We start from the raw sequence: 22,039 nt of genomic DNA, 5'->3' as shown, positions 1-22,039 counted from the left end.
AAACTATGCACATGTTGTGGGTTTTTATTCACTTCTTTGTGTCATCCATAGCCTCCCTTGGGGTCCTCAGTGTTAGCCCTGAAGCGTTGGAAACTTCTCAAAAAGCAAAAACAAAAACTTGTCCAACTTGTTACTGTGTTGGCTAATCAACAGCAGCTCCTGTTAGTGGAATCTGTGCAAAATTGTGATTTTAATCGGATTGGTGGCGAAAATGTGCAGGCGCAGCAGACGCTTCTGTCTTTCATAATCTCGGTGTTTACATTCTGAAACAAAGACTGACATCGTGCAGGTCAGACGACTTCAAAACAAAAGCTTTCAGGAACAGACTAACTAAACGAGTCCTCCGCGAGTTTGAAGCGCATGATTATGGGTCAAAGAAAATAAAAATAACTATTTGTTGACTTTTAGTAGATTTACAACAGAAAAGTTCACCAAGTTCAGACTTGCTGAATGCGGGACTCGAGCCAGCCAACTGTTGTGAACCTCGGACTCCCTTCCCCCACAGTTAGACAAGCTAATGGTCGAGCTAGCAGCTGTCCAGAAAGCCCGTTTAAGTTCCCGTTTCTCCATTATTCATGGTTGGAAAAACGGTGGTGCTCAAACATCTAAGTGTTGCTAAATACGGTTCGTCGTTTGGTTTTATTTCACGGGCTAATTTAGGAGACATCGGTGAAACAAATCAGCTGGGGGAAATTGCCAAACACAAAGGGAACTCAACTTGGGGTTAGCCAAGAAGAGTTATAATAGCTAGCTTGCATTTTTGACAGCTGGACAACAAGTGACACCCCCGAAACTGGACCGCCCCGGGTCTTTAAACGTCTACCTGCGTGACTGCGCGGGTGTCAGTGTGACTTCTGCTCGAATTTGCCCGTAAATGAGCCGATAGTTGAAGCTGCTGGAGGCCAGCGCTGCATTCAAGCTAGCCGGCTAGCAAGCTAGCTCGCCGGCAAAAAAAAGAGAGGAGAGAACCCGGCTTACATGATCCTCGGAGTTTCGCTCGGCTCTCGACGACGACCTCGTCCTGGAGGAGATAAACGGGTCGCATCTCACCCGAGAGTTTTTCCTCGTATTGACCATGTTTGCCCCCGTGGACGGTTCTCTCTGAATCTGTCCAAACGCCGCTTCACTGAGCGCAGCATCGAGGCGCCATTTCTTCCTGCTAGTATCTCTGCCTATCTCTCTTCCCAACTCGTTGAGTCTTTCGGCAGGTGCTTTTATTTTGATGATCTTCAGTTTACAAACTTCAATTAAAAAAAAAAAGATTCAAATCAGTCTGATGGACTCTCCTGTGAATCATTTTATTTCTTTAAAAAGGAGCTCATTTGAAAAGTTTTCAAAGGGGCTAAAATGTTCAAAATACATTTCAGAACACATACTTTTATTTTGTAAAAAACAAAAACAAACACACAAAGTAAAACATTAAAACTGACAATAAAGATTAAATTAATTTAGAAACATTTTAATAGACATTCAGAAAGATGAAAACCCATTCTGATGTTGACACAAATTAGAAAACACTTTAAAATGTGCAGGAACAAAATACATTTGTTATTTTAATGACACGCCTGAATATTAATTAAGTCAAATAAAAATTAGCTCCAAATAAAGCGTTTTTTACTGAATTACTTTCATAGTGAGCGTTTCCGGGTCAAATGAATAAATATTCACATATTACACCGGGTATTTACATTTAGATAGATTTGTCTTTTTACAGAATAAATGCAAACTAAGAAAAAACAAAGAAGAGAAAAAAAATGGAATCAGTTTATTCCAAGTCCCAAGAAATAATACAAAAAAACATTTTCATAATCAGTAACTTGTTCAAAATTACATCATTCCCAACCTAAACTTGGAAGAGATTAAAAAAGAGAGATATTAGCAAAATATACAATAATCAAACCTTTAAACGACAAACAGATTAATATGGTTATAAATTATGTTAGCATAATTTAATAAAAGAAAATAAATGCATCAGATTTGGTCTTGCGTCTTCAGGTACAACTCGTTATTAAACAATGACTACATTTTATTTTTATTTTGAAAATGACATTTCAAATGACAATAACTACCAAAATATAGCCACCAAGTATAATATTCACAAATCTGTTGTTGTTCTTAAATAATTTAATTTAGACAATTAGCTAAAATCTTACTGACATAATTTTCCCAATTCAAGCCTGGAGAACCAACAGGGTCAAAGTTTGCTGCTATTTATTTTCAGTTTTTATTTCTTCTATTTTATAAATTATTTTTATTTTTGAAAACAATCAACAATGGGGGGAAAAAGGTAATATTAAGTTTAAAAGCCTAGAAAAACAGTATGATTGGGTTTATGTAGATTTATAGATTTTTTAATAAAGGGGAACAAAATTAAGGAACAGATATATGTTTGCGCAAAGTCTCTGTTTGTAAACAAAACCCAGAACAAATTCCAAATATCAATGCAAGCATTAATATAAATCAACATTTTTGTGAAGAGTCTTTTTTTTCCTCTATATTAGATTTGCAGTCAGCTAAGACAGAACAGCAGCTGATCAGACTTCGCTCTCTGCAGTGTGCAGCCAGTGTTGCCAGATAGAGTCACAGTTTTCCAGCCCAAAAGTCATCTAAAAACCGCCAGACCCCGCAAAAACCCGCCCAACGGGGGGGAGGGGGGGGGAAATAAGATCAATATACAGCTTTTGTAGATTTTTTCCCCTACTGGACTGATTAAGTATCCGATGCGGTGATTTTTCAAAATAAAACATTTCTTAAAATCAAAGATAGTTCAGACTATTAATAAAAGGAGTACAGTATTGCGTATTTCTTCAGCGGACCGGCCTTCTTCCATTCATTTTCTTAACCCGCTATAACCTATGTATAACCTCTTCCATCCTTGTGCTGCGCTTGCGCCAAAGCGCCCCGACTACTACCGTGTCAACCTGCTGCTATGATGACCGTATTTTGCGCTCTCTGTGTTGGACACACTGGAGGAGCGCGGGGAAAACAACTCTGAGCTACAGAGGATGTGAACAGGTGAACAGGTAGAGAGGAAAAGCAGGCAGAGGGGCGGGGGAGGGGCTTTAGCTTCAAACTGTCAGAGAGATGGAAACAAACACGGGCGTCAGATTCACACGTAGCTTTCTCTGCGGGAGTTGAAGCAGAGACTTTCTGGGACGATCTCATGAACTCAAACATGGAAACATGATTACCAAGTAGAACTCTCCAAAATATTAAACCTGATCTCTCCACATTCTCCGTGTCTACCATGCATCGATACACACAGACATCCAGCCATCAGACCATAACGTTAGCTCGTAGCTCCGCCCACACGCGACCGCGGTGTCAGCTTTAATGAACGCAACATCTAAGAGGAGGGGCGGGGCGGCAAACCCCCAACAACAGGTTAGATGACAGAACCCATTAAGCGTCTCTACCTGGTGCGTTCACGGAGCTTCAGAACATAAGACTTCAACAGCCACCCAGCCTAAAGTAGTCCGTTATTATGTATTCATGAGTGTAAAAAACCCGCCGAACAGACCCTAAAACCGCCAAAATTATGCATACCCGCCCAAAGCTATTTTTACCCGCAAATTTAGAACAAAAACCGCCCAATTGGGCGGAAAACCGCCCAATCTGGCAACACTGTGTGCAGCCTCTCTCTGACTATCATCTGTTTCTGAAGTGCTGAGCTCAGCCTGCGCGCTGCCGGTTTCACGACAACTTGGCCCAGTTTCCGGCTCTCTGACGTCACAGGTCTTGCTCAGCAGAAGAGCAGCTGGTCGTAACTTGTGGCTGCGGATGTGCAGCCCGGGATTAACCTCGAAACTGGTAAATCGGAATGCGGCTTCAGTGTGGTAGAAAAACCTCCGCTGCGTTATTTAATCATTTATTTTTATTTATTTTTTTTATTTCTTAAAGCCGTGCTTTTATTGGGATCTGCGTCTGCGTGCTTGTCAATGTCAGTGACAAATAAAACGCCAGAATGATGAATGAGCGCGCGGCCAATTTCTTTAAAATTATCCTCGGTGACTTAATGTCACTCAGTGTGCAACATGCGAGATATTAGTAGTAATGTAATAATTATAATAATAAAAATAAAGGGCATCCCATAATACGCAGCGTGTTGTTTGTAGCTATAGGCCTCGTTCATTCCTGCATGTTTTATCTTCAGATGGTAAACGAACACCGTCATGAAAGAGAATGACACGGATGACAAAGATGATCAATGGTAAGTGTTTTCCTTAAAAAAAATCCACCACCCCCCCCCCATAAATAAATAAAGAATCAGTAAAAATAAATAAAAATGTAATTTTCCCATTTGCATGTGTGCGCTTGAACGTTTTGGATCATTAAACCTATCAAAATAGACTGCAGTTACACAATAATGTGGTATTAAGTGGAAGATCCACACTTGTAACTAATATTACAATAACACCATTTTCCACAGCCTCAGCCCTCTGATTACAAGTTACCCTTTAGGATACTTGCAGCTCATTATTCCACCTCTCCATTTGTTGAAGGGCTGCCGGTAAAGACGATGAGGAGGACGTCCCCATGAGCCGCAGTTTCTCGGTTGAAGACCTCCTCGATGAGGTGGAGAAGATCTGTTATGATGCTTCAGGGAATACCAAGGTCAGACTTTGTTCCCAGTTCTTTATTATGGGAGAAATGTTTGAAAAGTATAAGAGACGCTGCTGGATTTTCCACAAACATGCGTGGAGTGTCTTCACTTAGACATGTGTAGCTCAGTCATGTCCACAGAAAATATTATTTATTTATTTTCATCGTAATAAATGCATACATTGTAATTTTTTTAAGCATCATCTTCTGATCTGTTTTCTCCGTGCTCTTTCATTTATGATGATGTCGATTTTAGCCAAAATCAAAAATCCCGTGTCTTTTACTAGGACATAGTTACTGCAGAGCTACAGCACTTCATTAAAAATACTCCCCCGAGGTGTGGACCATCGATGTGGAGCAACCCCGGCCCCCTCTTCCCATCACCCGTTTGTTTACACACTCTCCTGCTGGCGTACAGCCCCAACACTAAAGGCCCGTACACACCGGGACGAATATTCGCCAGCGTTTTTCGCCACGTTTTTTGTGTTCACACCCAGGCGATTTTCGCTGACGATGAGCCGAGCGCTTAATGTAAACAGAAATACTCCTGTACACAAGGTGGCGCTGCGCAACTTTACGCTTCTTAAAGTCGCTTTTCGCTCAGAAGAAGAGAGCAAGTATTTACGCGCTTGTCAGAATCAAACAAAGAAAACATGAATATTTCAAGCATCAGTAGCTCCAACTGCTGCTTGGTTCGGGGATATTATAGAATGTCCGTCATTATTTCTTCGCGGCAGTGTAGACGCTACTTGACGTCTATCTTCTTCGCTGGTATGTGTGCTCAGCAAGGCAGTTTTGTGTTTGAGCGCCCCCAAGTTGTGTTTTACAGTAACTTCAGAAGCTCCAGACACGTGTGCAAAAGCGCCATTCTCATTGGTCGAATAGATTTCGACGCGACGCGTCGGAAAAAAAAAACGAACCCGAGGCGTTTTTTTTTTGACGCTTTGACGCGTGGCGTTTTTTCGCGTCGGTGTGCACACTCACATTGGTGCCCTTGGTTTAGTCACGAGGCGTTAAACGTCGGCGAAAATCGCGCGCGAAATTCGTCCCGGTGTGAACAGGCCTTAACATTACCGCTGCAGCAGAGCAGCGTTGGAGCTCTGCGGCGGTACAGTTTTTAAGACAGAAGTCAGCTCAAGACGTTCATGGATCTATTTGTCTGAAAGCGGATGCATTAGAACAAATCCAGGAACTTGTGGCCCCGCCCATGCAGCGTATTCTCTACGTCACCAATACAATCATTTTGAAACATTTTTTGTTGTTTGCTCCTGATTTACATTTATTTGAATTAAGAAATACTCAGAAAGGCAATTTTGAGCTTAATTGACTTTACACATCATCAAATAGCCAGAAAAAAATGTTAAAAATACAATTGTCATCAGAGTGGGTCTTTCATGTAGCATATGGTTTTGAATGGAAAGTGTGGAGTAATGCTTGTAGACTAATTTAGTCACACACAATTTCCATTTTTATGATTTATTCATCTAAATCTTTTGGGAAACGCTGAGCTCTCCCCGTCTACTCATAGCAGGACACCCGACCGCGTTACTCTGGATCCCCCATCCCTGGTCTTTTTCAGCTCTATCTGCTGCTGATCCACTGGATCAGGTCTGGGCAGGATCTAGAACCCCCTGATCCACATAATCTGCAGGGCGGAACTAAAAACACAGAATTCAGCAGTCCTGGCTTCTAACTTCTGCAGCGTAGAAGTTCTTGAAGTGAGGGCCATCTGGGTTTTTTTATTGATAAAAAATGCTATGGAGACTGTTGTGCATGCACCAAATACTCCTATTTATAGCTCCTGGAGTTCAACTCTTTGCAGCTTTTGTTTTTTGTCAACTAAATGTTGGAAAATGGTATCTCCAGAAAGAAAAAAAGCATCCGGGTGGTTTGGTTTAATCCAGAACCCAGCAGCGCACACCTTTGCACATGGCGAGGGCTGCTTCTACTGTTGCTCTAAGCTGAGCTCTGTTGAAGTGCCTTGAAGGAAAGCAGTGTCTAGTGTTTGATGGGTTTGAGCGACACCCGCTAACATCCGCCTCTCGCAGGCGGAGATGGTGGTCAGACTGTGGAAGGACGGCTTCACCGTCAACGATGGGGACTTTCGCAGTTACTCTGTACCGGAAAATCAACTTTTTTTGGATGCTATTAAAAGAGGGTAAGATCTCCAAAAATCTACGCCGTTTATATTTGTTTTAGCTCATATCGGGGTTTTTTTTCTAGTGATACTTTTGTATAAACTGATTTTGTGCTAAAGTGTGAGAATTTAAAGGCGTAATTTTATTACTAAAACTACTAAGTCAGCTAAATCTTTCTATTCATCCTAAGAAACACAAAGAAATGATCTTTATATTACACATTTCATCAGGTAAAACTAATTGGTTGGATGCTAGAAAGCGTTCAACCCATTGCTTTCCTGTTTCTCTTTATTCTGGTATCATCCACCATTTTCTGGTGCTAAACTCCTACAATCTTTCAGCTATTTTAACCGTTCAACTATTCAAATGTTCAGCTATGACTTTTGGGCCTTCAAATCCTTAAACTTTACAACATATTCTAGGATTTTTGGCTCAGTTGAAATCCATGGGGAATCCTTGGGGCAGAAGCTCGTTGGTTCGATACCCGGCTCTGGCATTTTAGAAATTATTGTGCTGTTTTCAGTTAATTTATGGTCAACTTTGATCATTTCTTTCTTTCTTTATCTTGCCAATAATTGCCCTTTGATTTTTTGATTCGATTTGGAATGGTTTATTTCAAGCAATCAAATGAGAAGAATACACACAAAAAAACAATACAATCAGCAGTTATACATTCATACAATGACGTATTAAACTTAGGATAAGTAGACATAAAATTAAATATTGCTTGAAAGGGATTGGAAGGAAGCAAATTCATATAATCCCACCCTGTTCTACCGTAACCATTTTATTACATGATTTATATTTATCCGCTTCCTAACTGTTATCAGACAGAATTAAGAATCCTTAGGTATCACCAATTAAGTTTCATTCAGCAATATAGCATTCAACCTTGCATTTCCTTCTGGAAATGCGGCTCCGTCTAGTTACGTTTTATGGTTTATTATGTGGTCTAAGTTTATTATAGTTCAAGTAAATCTGCTGCAGCAGGAGGGTCTTCTTTCAAACAAGCTGCATTTTATTTTGAAAGCAGTGCTGCTGTCAAAAGTTATAAGTTCTATACAGAAATATTAGTTGCTCTATATTAAAACATATAAGATTGTTGTAATTGAAATGTCATAAATCACTAACATAAATAAATATTGTATGTTTCCTGCCAGAATGGTGAAACGTTGTGGTTCTAACTTGTTTTTGGTGATCAAGAAGATAAAAGATCTCTGAGTTAAGTGCACAACATTTTTTTTTAAGGCAAATCAGTCCACTTTAACTCTAGAAGGTCATGTTTGTTTTTTTTTTTTTTTTTTTTTTTTTTTTAACTTGTCCTGTCCAACAGCTAGGCAGACAGATGAGAGCTGAGGGCCTCTTGGGTTGGACATATTTTACTTTAACAAGAGGGGTTATTAATCTTCAGACAAACCAAAGGTATGTCTGAATAAACCCCTTTTGTAATTGAGGCCAAACTTTATTAATTTCAAACATGTCTGAAAATCTTTGGTGTTGGACCGGACGGAAAAGGAAAGAGGGGAAGAAGAGAGAGGGACGCTAGAGAGAGGGGGGGTAGGGGGTGATAATAGGAGGGGAAGGGGGATAAGACCATGAAGCAGCATAGAGCAGACAGACTTACTGGTTGTTAATCATTATGGTAAGGTTCAAATGTAAAAAAAAAAAAAAAAAAAAAAGGGCGGAGCCTGTCCACACACACACTCAAATGTTATAAACACACCTGTTAGTTGCAAAAATGTCCACCTGTCGACATGTACACAAAACAGATAGTGTTCACACGCATACTTATGCCTTAAAACCAACTAGTGTGAAATATTTCAGTCATTCAGTCTGTTGAGCTAACACCAGTGCTCAGGTGAGTGTTTATGTTCTTCTAAAATGGATGGTGGAACGTGAAAAGAAGGAGGGAGAGTGCCCAGCCATCCCCACCCCAAGACCCCCACCGCACCAGCAGCGGCAGCCGGAATCCCCCCAACGCCACACGGGAACCGGCAGGGAACAACCGCCGCCCGGGCGACCAAGCCCGCCACCCAGGCCAGGGCCAGCAGGGCCGCCGCAAGGCCCCCAGAGCCAGAGAGCAGAGAGGCACGGAGGGAAAGAGGGCGCCGCCCCAGCCCAACCAGGAGAGCAGCCCCCCCGCCGCGCCGGGAGAACCCAACGCAGGGCCCCACCGGAGAAGGACGCCCACAGCCCCAGACGAGCACCCCACCACCACCCAGGAGTTCCGGGCATCCCCCCGCCCCAACCCCAGGTACGAGCCAGGACCCCCCAAGGGAGACCCACTCCGCACTCCAGGCAGCCACCCGCCCGGCCCACGGTTGGTCCAGGGAGGAGCGAGGCAGGGGCCCGCCGCCCCCACCCAGAAGGGGGGAACCCCGGGGAAAAAAGAGGGCCCACAAGGGGTGTTGTAAATATGGCCCGACCAGGCTCGGCCACAGTTGGAAATTTGGCGGGGCCCAGCACTCAGGAGCAAGGACCAGAACCCACCCCCCAGGGACACGAACACCCCCGGCTCAGATGTAATGTGAACCCCCCCACCGCGCGGAGAGAGCACCGCCGGGCCCAGGAAGCCGGCACCCCGGGGACACAGCCGCCGTTGCAAAGGGGCCCGTACCCCCCACCAGGGAAGAGGCAGGGGACAGATGGTCCTAGGTCCCACCTTCCTTGCAAAATGTGTGTGCGTGTATGTGTGTTTGAGAGAGTGTGTGTGTGCATGTGTGTGTGTTTATGTTGGGATGTATATATTGAGGGGGGAGGGGTGTGTGTACTAAGGGGGGTGCGGTTAAAATTGGCGGGTAGGGCACTAAGGGGACGTCTCCTGATTACTCACAGTGACGTCCCCTCACCCTCCCCACCAAGGGGCCCTAAATGTCTAAGGTGCGGTTAAAATTGGCGGGTAGGGTGCTAGGAGGACATCCGCTGCTTGCTGGCAGTGATGTCCAAGCACCCCCCCTACCAAGGGCCCTACATGTCTAAGGTGCAAATAAAACCGAAAGAGGGGGGGCCCACTCCATACGGCAACCACAGGAGGGGGGTCACTGCCTAGTAAACCCCCCCCCCCCCCAAGGCTCATCGCAGGCTAAGCCCCCCACCCCCTCACCCTATTATGAGGTTATATGAGGAAGGGGGTAAGTTGGGGACAGATGATAGACTGTCCCCCGGTGGTCAAACAGCCGTCCCCCGCCCCCCCCCCCCAGCAAGGGGGCCAGGCCCACCCAGCCCCGGGGCCCCACCCCCGGAGGCGCAGACACCCCAGGCCCAGCACCACCACCCCCACACAGAGAGAGGGGAGCCAGAAAGCGCTGGCCCCCCCCGGAGCAAGCCCAGGCCCCCACCCCCAAACGCCGGCCCTAGAAGAGCTCTGGTCAGGCCTCGACGGGACCGAGGCAGCCAACCGGCCGGGGAAACCGCCGATGGCCTCAGCGGAGACCCCGACCCGTCAACCCCCCCTGCCCCGTACCAATAGTGGCCCCCCCCCTCCCCCAGAATGCCCCCCCACAGGACAGGGCCGACAAGACCCCCACCCCACCCCACCCCCAGACCCCGCAGCCGAAGCGGATGACACCCAGAGCGACCGGGGGCCCCAAGAGGGTTGTCCCGTCCCGCCCCAGAGCCAGGGAAGGGCCGATCCCAGCCCCAGGTGTAGACGGGAAGCCCATCCAGCGCCGCTGGGCCCCCCCCCCGAGCAGCGCCCCCCGCCAACCCCCCCCAGCACAGGCAAAGGGACCACCCCCCCAAGCCAAGCCAGACCACCACCCCACCCCCCCACCACGCACCCCCACACCCAAGCCCAGAGGACCACGCAGCGCCCCAGGCCGCCCCACCCAGGCGCCGGACCCGACCCCCCGACCAACGGAGCCCCCACCACCCCCGGCCAGGCACCGGAGGCCCCGACCCCCACCCCGGCCCACGGCAGAAGGGCAAGGAGCAGCGACGACCATGCCCCCCCCACCCCCTAAGTCACGGAGTTAGCTATGGGAGACCAGAGAGACCGAATTCTTTCAAAGTTACTTGAACTTTGGGCTGACATTTTTTCCAAGCTGATATGATCAAGCAGCAGATTTCTGTGTTGACTTATATTTATATTTTTTTTGCTTTTCCAATTTATTAAAATAGTTTTTTTAGCAATGCAAAGAGTTATGAAAATGATAGAGCCTAATCCTCCTTCTACATCGATGGCACTCATGTCACCAAGCACACAAAGTGACGGTGAAGCTGTGATTGAAACCTTAAGCCAGACTGATAGATCGGCACATACCTGCTGCCAGAGAGCCTGGACAGGCGTGCAGAACCATAGTGCATGCAGGTAATTGTCGGGTAGATTACTGTCACAGTGCTGACAAATGTCTGAGTTACTGAGACCCATCTTGAACATCCTCTGTCCAGTGTAGTAAATTCTGTGAAGAGTTTTGAAATGGATTAGCTGCAGATTTGGATTTTTTGTCATTTTAAAGGTGTTTAGACAAAGTTCTGACCAAAAACTTTCATCTGTGGTGATGCTCAAATCCGCATCCCATTTTGTTGTCGGAAGTGAAATATTGTTATCTAAATTACATAAAAGTTTGTATATTTTGGAGAGAGTTTTATTCATTGAGAAATTGATCAGAGTGGTAACTACATCTGGTAGCTTTAAATCGTTGTCTCTGTATTTAAACTTTTTAGTAATAATTGATTTAAGTTGCTGATATTCCAAGAAGTTATATATTCCATGTTTGTCTTGAAGTTCCTGGGGAGTTATGAATCTTCTATCAATAATTATGTGCTCTAGTTGTTTTATGCCCCCTGCTTGCCAAGCTGGGAAGTGGATAATTTTTTTGTTTATGAGGATGTCTGGGTTGTTCCAGATGGGTGTCATTTTGCACGGTTGAATTGATGATTTTGATATTTTGAGAAATTCCCACCAGGCTGTTAAAGTGGCATTTATATTAATACTTTTGAAACAATCCTGTTTTTTAACTATTTGACTAATAAATGGAAGATCTGACAGGTTGATCTTTCCACATAACGCCTGTTCCAAGTCTAACCATGAGTTGGTTTCTGGATTATTTTTTAACCATTTTAAGATGTATTGTAATCTATTTGCAAGAAAGTAATTGTGGAAGTTAGGTAATTCTAATCCTCCACAGCTTTTTGCAGATTTTAAAGTTTTTAGACTAATTCTTGCAGGTTTATTGTTCCATAGAAAGCTTGATATGGATGAGTCTAATGTTTTGAACCATTTTAATGGCGGTTGTGTGGGAATCATTGAGAAGAGATAATTAACTTTGGGTAAGATTTTCATTTTAACCGTGGCTACCTTGCCCATAAGGGACAAAGGCAGGTTGGTCCAGCGTGTTAGATCGTCCTGTATGTTTTTCAGTAATGGGGTGTAGTTTAGCAGCACCAGTTCTGATATTTTGGGGGAAAAATAAATACCTAGATATTTTATATTGCCTGATTTAACTGGTATTGTGAGTCCTTGCTCCGCATTACTGTTCAGTGGTAATAAAACAGATTTATTCCAATTAATGGAATAGTCTGATATAGAAGAGAATTCATTAATGATTGTTGCCGTTTCATTTACAGAATGTATATTACTTAAAAACAGTAATATGTCATCTGCATAGAGACTAATTTTATGATGGCTGTGTTTGGTTTTAATTCCTTTAATACTCTCATTCTGTCTTATTGCTGCAGCTAGAGGCTCGATAAATATTGCAAAAAGAGAGGGGGAGAGTGGGCAACCCTGTCTAGTTCCTCTTCCAAGAAAAAACCTGTTGGAAGTCTGTTTATTAGTTCTAACTGATGCATTGGGGTTGTGATATAATATTTTGATCCAATTGATGAATGATTCTCCAAACCCAAACTTATGGAGGGCAGCAATGAGGAACTTCCAATTTACTCTATCAAAGGCTTTTTCAGCATCCAGTGATAGTATAGTCATTTCCTGGTTTTTGATGGTGGCAAAGTCTATTATGTTAACGAGTCTGCGGACATTGTCATCCGAGTGTCTGCCTTTGATGAATCCAGTTTGATCAAAGTCAATTATGTGAGGAGTGACTTTTTCTATTCTCTGTGCTAGTGCTTTGCAGATAATTTTTACATCTGCATTAATTAAAGAAATGGGGCGATAGCTTGAAGGACTCGTGGGGTCTTTGTCTGGTTTTAGAAGAAGGATAATGTTGGCGGAGTTCATGTTAGGTGGTAGAGATTGGCTTTCATTGATAAATTTTACCGTTTTATAAAACGTTGGTGCCAGTTGTTCCCAGAATTCCTTATAAAACTCTGCAGGAAAGCCGTCAGGCCCTGGTGCTTTACCATTGGGCATAAGTAACAGAGCTTCATGAAGTTCAGACGGCGAGAGCGGAGAATCTAAGTTTGTGATTTGATCTTCGTTTAACTTGGGCAGGTTTATATTGTTGAGAAATGAGTTGATGCTTTGTTCTGATGGATTGATCTGTGGAGTGTATAAGTTTTGATAAAAGTCTTTAAACGCATTATTAATTTTTACCGGGTCATGGGTGACATTCCCTGTTTGGTCCATAATAGAAGTGATTGTTGATTTTTCTTTATTAATTTTAAGCTGATTAGCTAGAAATTTGCCAGATTTATTTGAGTTTTCATATCTTTCCAGTCGAAGCCTTTGTATCTGGAATTGTGTTTGTTTATTGATGATGTCATTTAACTGCAGCTTTAAATTTTTCAGGTCCCCCAGTATGTGTTCCTGTGCAGAAGCAGTATAAGCAGTCTCCAGAGTTTTTATTTTATTTCCTAATTCTAATAAATCTGCTTTCTCCTTGCGTTTTTTATGCGTTGAATAAGAGATGATTTTCCCTCTCATGACTGCCTTTGCTGCTTCCCAAAGAATACTTGGTGATATTTCAGAAGTATCGTTGAATTCTAAGAAGGTTGCCCACTCTTTTTTAAAGAATTCAATAAATTCCTGGTCTTTTAACAGAGACGTATTAAACCTCCAGGTTGAACCCGAGGGTCTGGGTACTTCCCTTGAAATAGTAACAGAAACTGGTGCATGGTCACTGATAATAATTGGATGAATGTTGGAACTTTTAATTTCTTTCAAAAGGGAGTTACTGACTAATAAATAATCTAAACGAGATTGTGAATGGTGAACTGGAGAAAAAAAGGTGAACCCCTTAGTGTTTGGATGACATGAGCGCCAAGCGTCGCAGAGACCCAGATCATTCATGTACTGCTTTAGAATACTTGCAGACTGCCATGTACGCTGGTTTGCTGCTGTGCTGAGTCTGTCAAGTTCAGGGTCCAAAACAAGGTTGACGTCTCCTCCTATAATGATTGTGGAGTCAGAGTGAACTGAGAGTGAGGTGAAGAATCTGTGAAAGAAGGAAGAGTCGTCAACATTAGGACCATAGATGCTGGCTATGCAAAAGTCTTTATTCTGAATGGATATATTAATGATTACAAATCTGCCTTCTGGGTCAGTAACTGTATCCTTATGAGTAAATGTGACATTTTTATTAATCAAAACTGCAACCCCTCTTTGTTTGGAGTTGAAACTGGCAGAATACATAGCTGGATACTGGGAACAGCACAGGAGATGACCAGCTGATAAAGATAAATGGGTCTCCTGCAGCAGAGCTATATCTGCTTTAAGATCATTCAGGTGATTTAACACTTTCAATCTCTTTGGCCCAGAACCAAGTCCACGCACATTCCAGCTAACGATGTTAAGACTGTTCATAGCTGTTCTAACCGGGAGAGTGCAAGGCTAAATAGTGCGTGTGCCCGTCCGTGTGCGCGTGCCCGCTGTGCGTACCTGCTACACTGACAAGCGCTGTGCGTTGTGGGTGAACGTGTCTTGGCTATGAGCTGCATGTTGCGTGCGTCCTGTGTGAGCCTAAGTGAGGTTTTTGCAGTTTATCAACGTGTGTGTGCGGGATCGCGTGTGCATGCTCTTATGCGCGCTAGTATGCGCGCGCGCCCGTTCCGTGCATAAATAAATACTCACCGTGGTTGCGTTGACTTTACCTGATTCACATATGAGGACATGGTAAGGGGGGGGACAAGAGAAAAGAGAGAGGGAAAGAGAAAGCACAAAAAACAAAAACAACGAAACAACAACAGAAACATGAATGTGAGAGAAAGAGAAAACACTTTTCCTGAGAGGTGTGGATTATTGATGATCCGATTATTTCCTAGTTAAATAAGTTTGCGGGTTTCTTCTGGGCAGCGCAGATGTCAGTGTGCCTCTGAAAGCCTTCAGCACAGCCAGGGTGTTACCTCTGGGTCCCGGAACAGCTTGCCATTCACAAAAAGTTTATCAACAGCAACCACCGCGCGTGCTCCAGCAGACAGGTGCTTCCTCCTCAGCGGGAAGAGGATTTTCCACCGGCGGAGGATCTCGCCTGGAAACTGATCATTCACGCTGTAATGTGTGTCTTTCAGCTCTCGTCCTCTGCTTTTTACCTGCATCTTTTGTTTATAATGTTCAAATTTAGCAACAATAGGACGGGGACGCTGATTGTCCGGCCTTTTTCCTCCGAGCTGGTGAACCCTGTGGAAGGAGATCTTCTGGACTTCTTCCTTGGGGAGTTTCAGGTGGACCTCTATAAAGGACTTAACAATGTTCTCCGGGACTTCCCCTGCCTCTTCTGGAATCCCTGCGAACACTAGATTGTCCCTCATGCTCCTCGCCTGAAGATCCAGGAGGGTTTCCTTGATGGATCGGTTTTCCTCAGAGAGACGGGCGGTGTCGTGGCCCAAGATCTTCACGGTCTCTCTGAGGGCCTGGTTCTCCGCTGCGAGCTCCTGCACCTGCTGTTGGCTGAACTCCAGAGACTCTCGCAGACCTTGGAATTCCTTATGGAGGATCTCCAGCAGATTTAAACGGCAATCAAGGCTGGAGAGCCTTTTATCAATTGAATCCAGGATATCACTCATGTTGCTGCCTGGGGAGGAGGCAGCCCCCGGGGAGTCTTCGGGACGGTTGCGTTTGGTGGACGGAGTGGCGGTGTTGGATTTCTTCATGAGGCAGGTATTGAAACACTCGTCGATGTAATTCTCCAGATCCTCCAGGTCCTCCAGGTCATCCAGGCTGGCAAATGCTTGACAAACTTTTTCAGATTTTTATTTTTTAAACTTTCTGGATTATTTAAATATGGCGGTGTAATTAAATAAATCAAAAATGTTTGTTCACAACTTACGCGCCGCCAAGTAAACTCACCACACTCCTCTCGTTGGCTCTCGCGATACTACAGCATCACGTTGGGACCTAGAAGGTCATGTTTGACAAAATTAAGTTAAAATCCATGTTGATTTTCTTAGGAGACTAAGTCATTTTTACATTAAAAGCTTCTTTTATCGTAAAAATAAAAGCAAAAATAGCTTATTTTTAGGTGCAATCAAAAGCGTTAAAAATAATTCAAAAGAACAAGTTAACACTTTATTTGCGTTTTTAATGATCCCTTCTAAAAGTTTAGCCAAATTTACTTATTTGTCATCATTCGATAAAGATTTTTGTTTGAAATCTATAACAGTTGCTTGCCTGACCAACTTCAATAAAAGTTTGTGGCAAAAGTATCAAAAAAAGCATTTTCTGGTCAGTGTTAACTCAAAAAGTAAGGTTTTTGATTAAAATAAAAAGGTCCAATAGGGATGGCCCGATTTTTTCTGTCTGTTACCGATAACCAATAATTCCCCTGCAACTGTGGCCGATATTTACAGATACTTGCGTGTCTACAGTAACACAAAGTTTAGATTTCCTTTTTGTTTCTTTATTTAAAATGCACTTTTTTTTCCCTTTTACTGGACAATCACATTGTACTTGACCTTTTCAACATACAGCAAAGGATCTCACAGGAAGTATCACTTTCAAACTTTCATATAAATATATCTGTAAACATTCAGCAAATAGTCAATTACTGACTAACTGTTAACATAAGCCTCCCGATCTATTAGGAACAAGCACACAATCGAAAATAAAGAGTTTCTGAGAACAGTCTGAAGATATTGGTTGATTTTGTTTTTTCATATCGGACCGATACAGACACTAGCAGCGATGAATCGGTCCAAGACGGTGAACATTTGAGGTCTAAACATTGAAGATGCTAAATCCATTCAGAACAGCTGGAATTAATTTCAAAAGACTGTCTAAATTGTATACATTTCTCCTTATTTTGTTGGAAGCAAAGGTTAATTTTAATTTTTTAGAATTGTTTTTTGGTTTGTTCTTTAATCCAGGAGAATAATCCCAAAACCACAGATTACATCAAACACGAGAGTTGATTTAAATATTCTTTGTGGGGTTTTTTAAAATCAAATTTTTAAAGTTTTCCTAAACCAAACCAATATTAAAACAACTAATGTGTTTCTATGAGATTAATCAGACTTTCTACGTATGGTAGCCTTTGGATTTAATCAGATTCTTTAGAAAGGAATTAGCATCAGATGTGGCCCACCAGCCGCAGGACCAGCAGCAGCCGCCGCCGCCGCAGCAGCAGCGCCCCTGAAAATAGATGAGACCAAATCTGTGCAGCTCATTTCTAATATTGATGAATCTGCCGGCCGGTCGGTCTTGAATTTGTCTCAGGGAGCTTCCGGCAGAATGGGAAAGCAGAGCGGAGGAGGAGGAGCTGGAGATCAGCATGGAGGACTTCACGGAGGAGAACTACGTTCCGAAGAAGAAGGTTTTCCATCCCTTCAGCGGCCGAGGATACAGACTGGGCAGGTGGGAGAAAGCGGTCAGCGTTGGTGTTAATGATGACTTGCAGTCCACGCTTTTGTAAGATTTCACCACTAGGTGTCCCTCTAGACAACATTTAAAAGCAAATCTGAGCCTGTCATCTTGATGAAACCAGATGCTCATTGATTTCCCTGCACAGGATTACTTTGCAGGCCTCCCCCCCCCTGCAGCAGATAATAAACTCCCACCCTGTTGGTTGGCATCAGTCTGGTGATCGGTCTGCTCTTTTGCACTCTGTCCCTTTTTCCAGTGTTGCACCCAGAGTTGTGGCCAGGTCACCATCTGTGCACGAGGATGGAGAATCTCCTCCTATTCCCATGGTAACGCTCAACCACTCCCTTCCCGTCACCTCTCTGCAGATCTGGTTGGTGGACGGCAGGAGATTGGTGCAGCGGTTCAACCTATCGCATCGGTGCGTATGGCAGAGTTCAAACACAGCGCAGGGGAAAAACGTGGTTACGCTTTTCTCCCCGACACTTTATCAGCTGGGAAATCCCATAATCTCTGAAACTCAAATCACTTTCAGGGAGGGCTAACAGATTTTTGGCCTGTTGCAGCTGCAGAACTGCTTTGTTTTGGGGATTATCTAAGGCGTTGCTCTCGTACGCTTACGTTCCAAGGCTGAAGGTGATGTGCATGAGGCTGCAGAAAACATAATCTGGGCTGTAGCGTTGGTTGGGATCCATTAAATCCCCTGTGTGGTATTGCATAACTTGCATGCAGCATTTATATAACAGGCTAAGGGATGGAGAGGACCAAACCCCTTCAACCTAAAGCTGGCCTGGGCGCGTGCGAGGCGGGCGGCCATACGGTTGCCTGTATATGCTGGGTTTGTTATCAATAATTCATCATGTTATGATCTGACTTCCGCAGAGAGAGAGAGGCTGTGCCACTATAGGAAGGATTTGCAAGGGAGAGCGATTTGGAAGGGTTCATTTTAAACTGTTTTCATTTGTAATCTAAATGACTGTTTAATAAGAAACTATATCAATTCATAAAATCTAGTAGTTTTTCTTCAGTCCCATTTCTTGTGTTTTTTGCATCAGCAGCTTCAATGATAAACTTTCACCTTTGAGAAAGAAAAGAAAAAAAACATTGTAAACAAAGAAATTAAATAAAATTCTGAACTGATATTTATGACATAAGGGTCACCATAAGAAAATTAAAAAAAAAATTGAGAAAAGTAAACATTTTATCAGATTAAAGTTGTATAATTATTACAAAAAATTTAACATTTACAAGAATAAAGTCTTAAAATATGACAAGTTCATCTATGAGAATATAGAAAAAACAATTGAGAAAAAAAATGTGAATAAATGTAAAAACATTGTCAGAATTTTACAAGAATAAAGACATGAAAACATGAGAAAAAGTTTAGAATTATGAAAAAAGTTTACATTTGTGTCAAAGTTGTACAATTATTTTTATAACGTCTTTTGGGAGAATAATGTCCTTAGAAAAAAAAAAAAGGTGAGAAAGTAAGTCAAAAATTGTACAAGAAAAAAAAGCTATGAAAATATGAAAAACTATAACAGTCAGTTTTCCAGATTTAAAGTTGTACAATTATATGAAAAGTAATTTTATTAGATCAAAGTCATAGAAGTATAAGAAAAAAGTAAACATTTCATCAGAAATCTTTAATGTATGATTCAAAACTTTATAATTTTACGAGGAAAAACCTGTGCTATTTTTTCTAAATAAAGTTTTAAATCAAATATATTTGTACATCTACAAAAACAGTGACGTCCGTTTGATTTCTCTGAAGTGTCCCCGACAACAAAAATTATACGGGTTATGTTCGATTATCTTTGAAGCATTTTAAAAGCTAAATTTTATTTTTGAAAAAGGTCGACTTCTTAGAAAAATTGCAACTTTGAGGCATTCATTTACGACTATTCCTTTAGATTGCTGAATTTTTTAAATGATTGCACAACTTCTCATAATGTTGCTACTTTACTGTCAAAACTTTGACTTAAAAATACATTAATAAAACAATTTTGCCTTTTTTTTCCTCATAATTCCATTACTTCATCCTCCCATATTTGTTTAGTTTTTCCCCCTTGAATGGTGCTTTTCATGCTCCATCATTGATGCGAATTGGAATTTTATGAAATATTGATATTTCAGGAAAACTGGCGGTGAGATTCTGATCTAGTAGTTGCGTCTCTGTTTCAGGATCCTTGATGTTTACGACTTTGTGGCGCGCTGCCAGAGGAACTGCCCCCCGTTTACCCTGACCACATCACTCCCCGCTCAAGAGCTCAGCGACAGAGATTTGACCCTGGAAGAGGCGGATTTGGCGCACGCCGTCATCGTCCAGAGACCCCTGAACACAGAGCATCCGTTTGGACACTCGTGACCACGTGCCACGCTTTCGGCGTTGCTCTGCAGTCCCTGCTGCGGCGGATTGGTCACTAAGGTGCCTCTGAGGAGTTCACGCTGCCGTCGTTCCCTGGAAGATGAAGTTATTCTGCCAAAAAGAATGCAAAGCAGTGATGTCAACCAGCGCACGATGGACTTTAGTCTGCATCATCTCCTCCCCTTAGCACAATTCTGAAGTCTTCCCAAAATGCGATCAAAACGCTTCTGCACCGTTTGCAGTAAGAAAGAATTTGCAGTTAAAAACTGTTGGTTTTTTTGCACGATGTTTCAGATCAGACTTCTGTACTGTCTGTATGCAGACCAGCATTTTGAAACGCGATTTTATTTCTTTTGTAAATGTTGAGGAATGGTGACGTTTGGTTTACTTTATCTGCAAATCACTGGATAATGCAATAAAACTCAAATCTGCTTGGAGGAGATCCTTGTTCTGTGTTCTGTCAGTGTTAATCAGCTTGTAGTTTTACTTTAAGCCTTAAAGAAATCTTCATTTAGATGTAAATTCATGTTACAGTTTAGTTTAAATGGAAAGCACCAAATCATTTCAGATTTTTTTTTTTTTACATAGCTACTTCAAAAACTGCTAATATAAAGTAAAAACTATTTTAAAGTGGATCTTATTTGAATTAGACATGTTTATGAAAGGTGGCTTGGGGGTGTAGTGGTTAGCACTTTTATGAGAAGGCTCTAGTTTGAACCCCAGCTGGGACATTTGTGTGTAGAGTTTCGTGCTTGTGTGGGTTTTTGTCAGTCAAAAATCCTGCTTTATGAGTTCATTGGTGATTCTAAATTGTCCTTCAGGTGTTTCGATGAACATGTGAACTGTTTAGTAGCGAAAAGAGGCTCCTATGACCCTGGACAGGAATAAGAGAGTTCAAGAAATAAAAATAAAAAATAGGACGAGAGATATCGCCTAGTACCGAGAGAAACATTATCGGTTCAAAACCAGGTAAAAGATGTTGGTAAACTGTTTCTCTTTCTGTTGTGTCTTTGTCTGTAAACGTGATGCAAACAGACATCCAATAACAAGCTTTCTTCGACCAAGTTGGATCAATTTCAACTCAGGGTGAACCACAGTGACGGGTGTGTGTTGTGTTCATCAAACATAACCCCTTTTCTTCACAGCACTTCAAGCAATACCTGAATAAAATGACACTTTATTTTTAACCACAAAGAATAGGGTCTTTATGTTCGAAGCTATTTTGTCCTTTAGATATTTGTTTTGTTGCTTAAAGACTGTTAAGACATTTTCATTTAGAAGCATAAATGACAAATACAGATCTAGATTGCATCCATTCTTTTGGGTAAAAGAATTAGATCGCATCGTCAAAGTTGGGGGATTTTTTGTTTCATTTATAGAGCATGTATGGAGATGTGCATCCTAAAAAATAAGATACACATACATACATCCTTACTAATACATACCATTTCACCAGTACTGACCAATTATTTGGCATTTTAACAATAATTCACATTTTATAACTAACTTGAGATCTTTATCCATGTCACAAGAACCGGCAGACAACTGGATCCAAATGTAGCAGGTTTATTAGCTCACCTGAAAGTCCACAAAGGCTCAGGTAGGCAGGGGTCGATAACAGGCATAAGACCATCAGAGGAGTGACGGGGTCATCTGGACCCAGGTGAGAGTCGGGGCAGGCAGAGTCAGAGACAAAACAGAACCAGAAGATCAGGTCCAACTGTAACACTCCAGCATGCCTGCAGAGTGGCACAAACAATACTTCACACTGAGTGAGGCTCAGTGTGTTGCTTAAGTAGTTGTTGATTGATTTAGTGAATGAGAGTCAGGTGTGTGGCATCCAGGAAATCCAAGCTGGGGTTGCTGGGAGATGGAGTGCATTTTGTACTCTGGAGATGGTGACCATAGGGGGAGACAGAGTTGTGACTTCTGACAATCCTAGTTTTGTTCCATAAATAGAAGGGCATCTCCATGCTGCATTTGTTCGTCCCCTGCATGATTCAAGCTTAAAAATAATACTTCTCAAACTATAATGTTCCTTATTTCTTTTCAAATAAACGACTGCACTCTCTGGGGTAAACTACATTTAAAAACACAAAACAAGATTTCCAAAAGTCTTAGATACACAGTAACTACAAATTTGAATGTATTTGGGTTTTTTTAATAGTGCCTTTGTGCAGCAGATTCACAAAAAACAACTTTATGTATGACTTTAATCGCTAAAAAAAATAAAAACAA

At 42.5% G+C, this 22,039-nt stretch overlaps 2 protein-coding genes across 3 annotated transcripts in view; one reads left to right on the top strand and one right to left on the bottom strand.

Annotated features, from left to right (window-relative positions):
• The window catches only part of atad2b (ATPase family AAA domain containing 2B), a 49,118-nt gene extending 47,913 nt beyond the window's left edge, over positions 1-1,205 (bottom strand). For both annotated transcript variants that reach the window (XM_023953092.2, XM_023953093.2), the window contains exon 1: positions 979-1,205. In XM_023953092.2, coding sequence (XP_023808860.1) covers positions 979-1,077 — 99 coding nt within the window. In that variant the 5' untranslated portion in view covers positions 1,078-1,205. The remainder of the gene's footprint in view (positions 1-978) is intronic.
• Positions 1,206-3,687: 2,482 nt separating this feature from the next.
• On the top strand, positions 3,688-20,241 carry ubxn2a (UBX domain protein 2A). Its single transcript, XM_004083339.5, has 7 exons — positions 3,688-3,810; positions 4,154-4,210; positions 4,503-4,614; positions 6,651-6,760; positions 17,290-17,427; positions 17,693-17,854; positions 19,618-20,241. Exons 2-7 carry the CDS (start codon positions 4,173-4,175, stop codon positions 19,799-19,801), a joined length of 744 nt encoding a protein of 247 aa, XP_004083387.1. The 5' UTR covers positions 3,688-3,810; positions 4,154-4,172; the 3' UTR covers positions 19,802-20,241.
• Positions 20,242-22,039: the final 1,798 nt, after the last annotated feature.

Source organism: Oryzias latipes, chromosome 24 (assembly GCF_053564925.1).
Source record: "Oryzias latipes strain Hd-rR chromosome 24, Olatipes_Hd-rR_3.1".
Classification (NCBI taxonomy): domain Eukaryota; kingdom Metazoa; phylum Chordata; class Actinopteri; order Beloniformes; family Adrianichthyidae; genus Oryzias; species Oryzias latipes.
The sequence above is the reverse complement of the archived record's forward strand: the minus strand, read 5'-3'. Positions and strand labels throughout refer to the sequence as shown.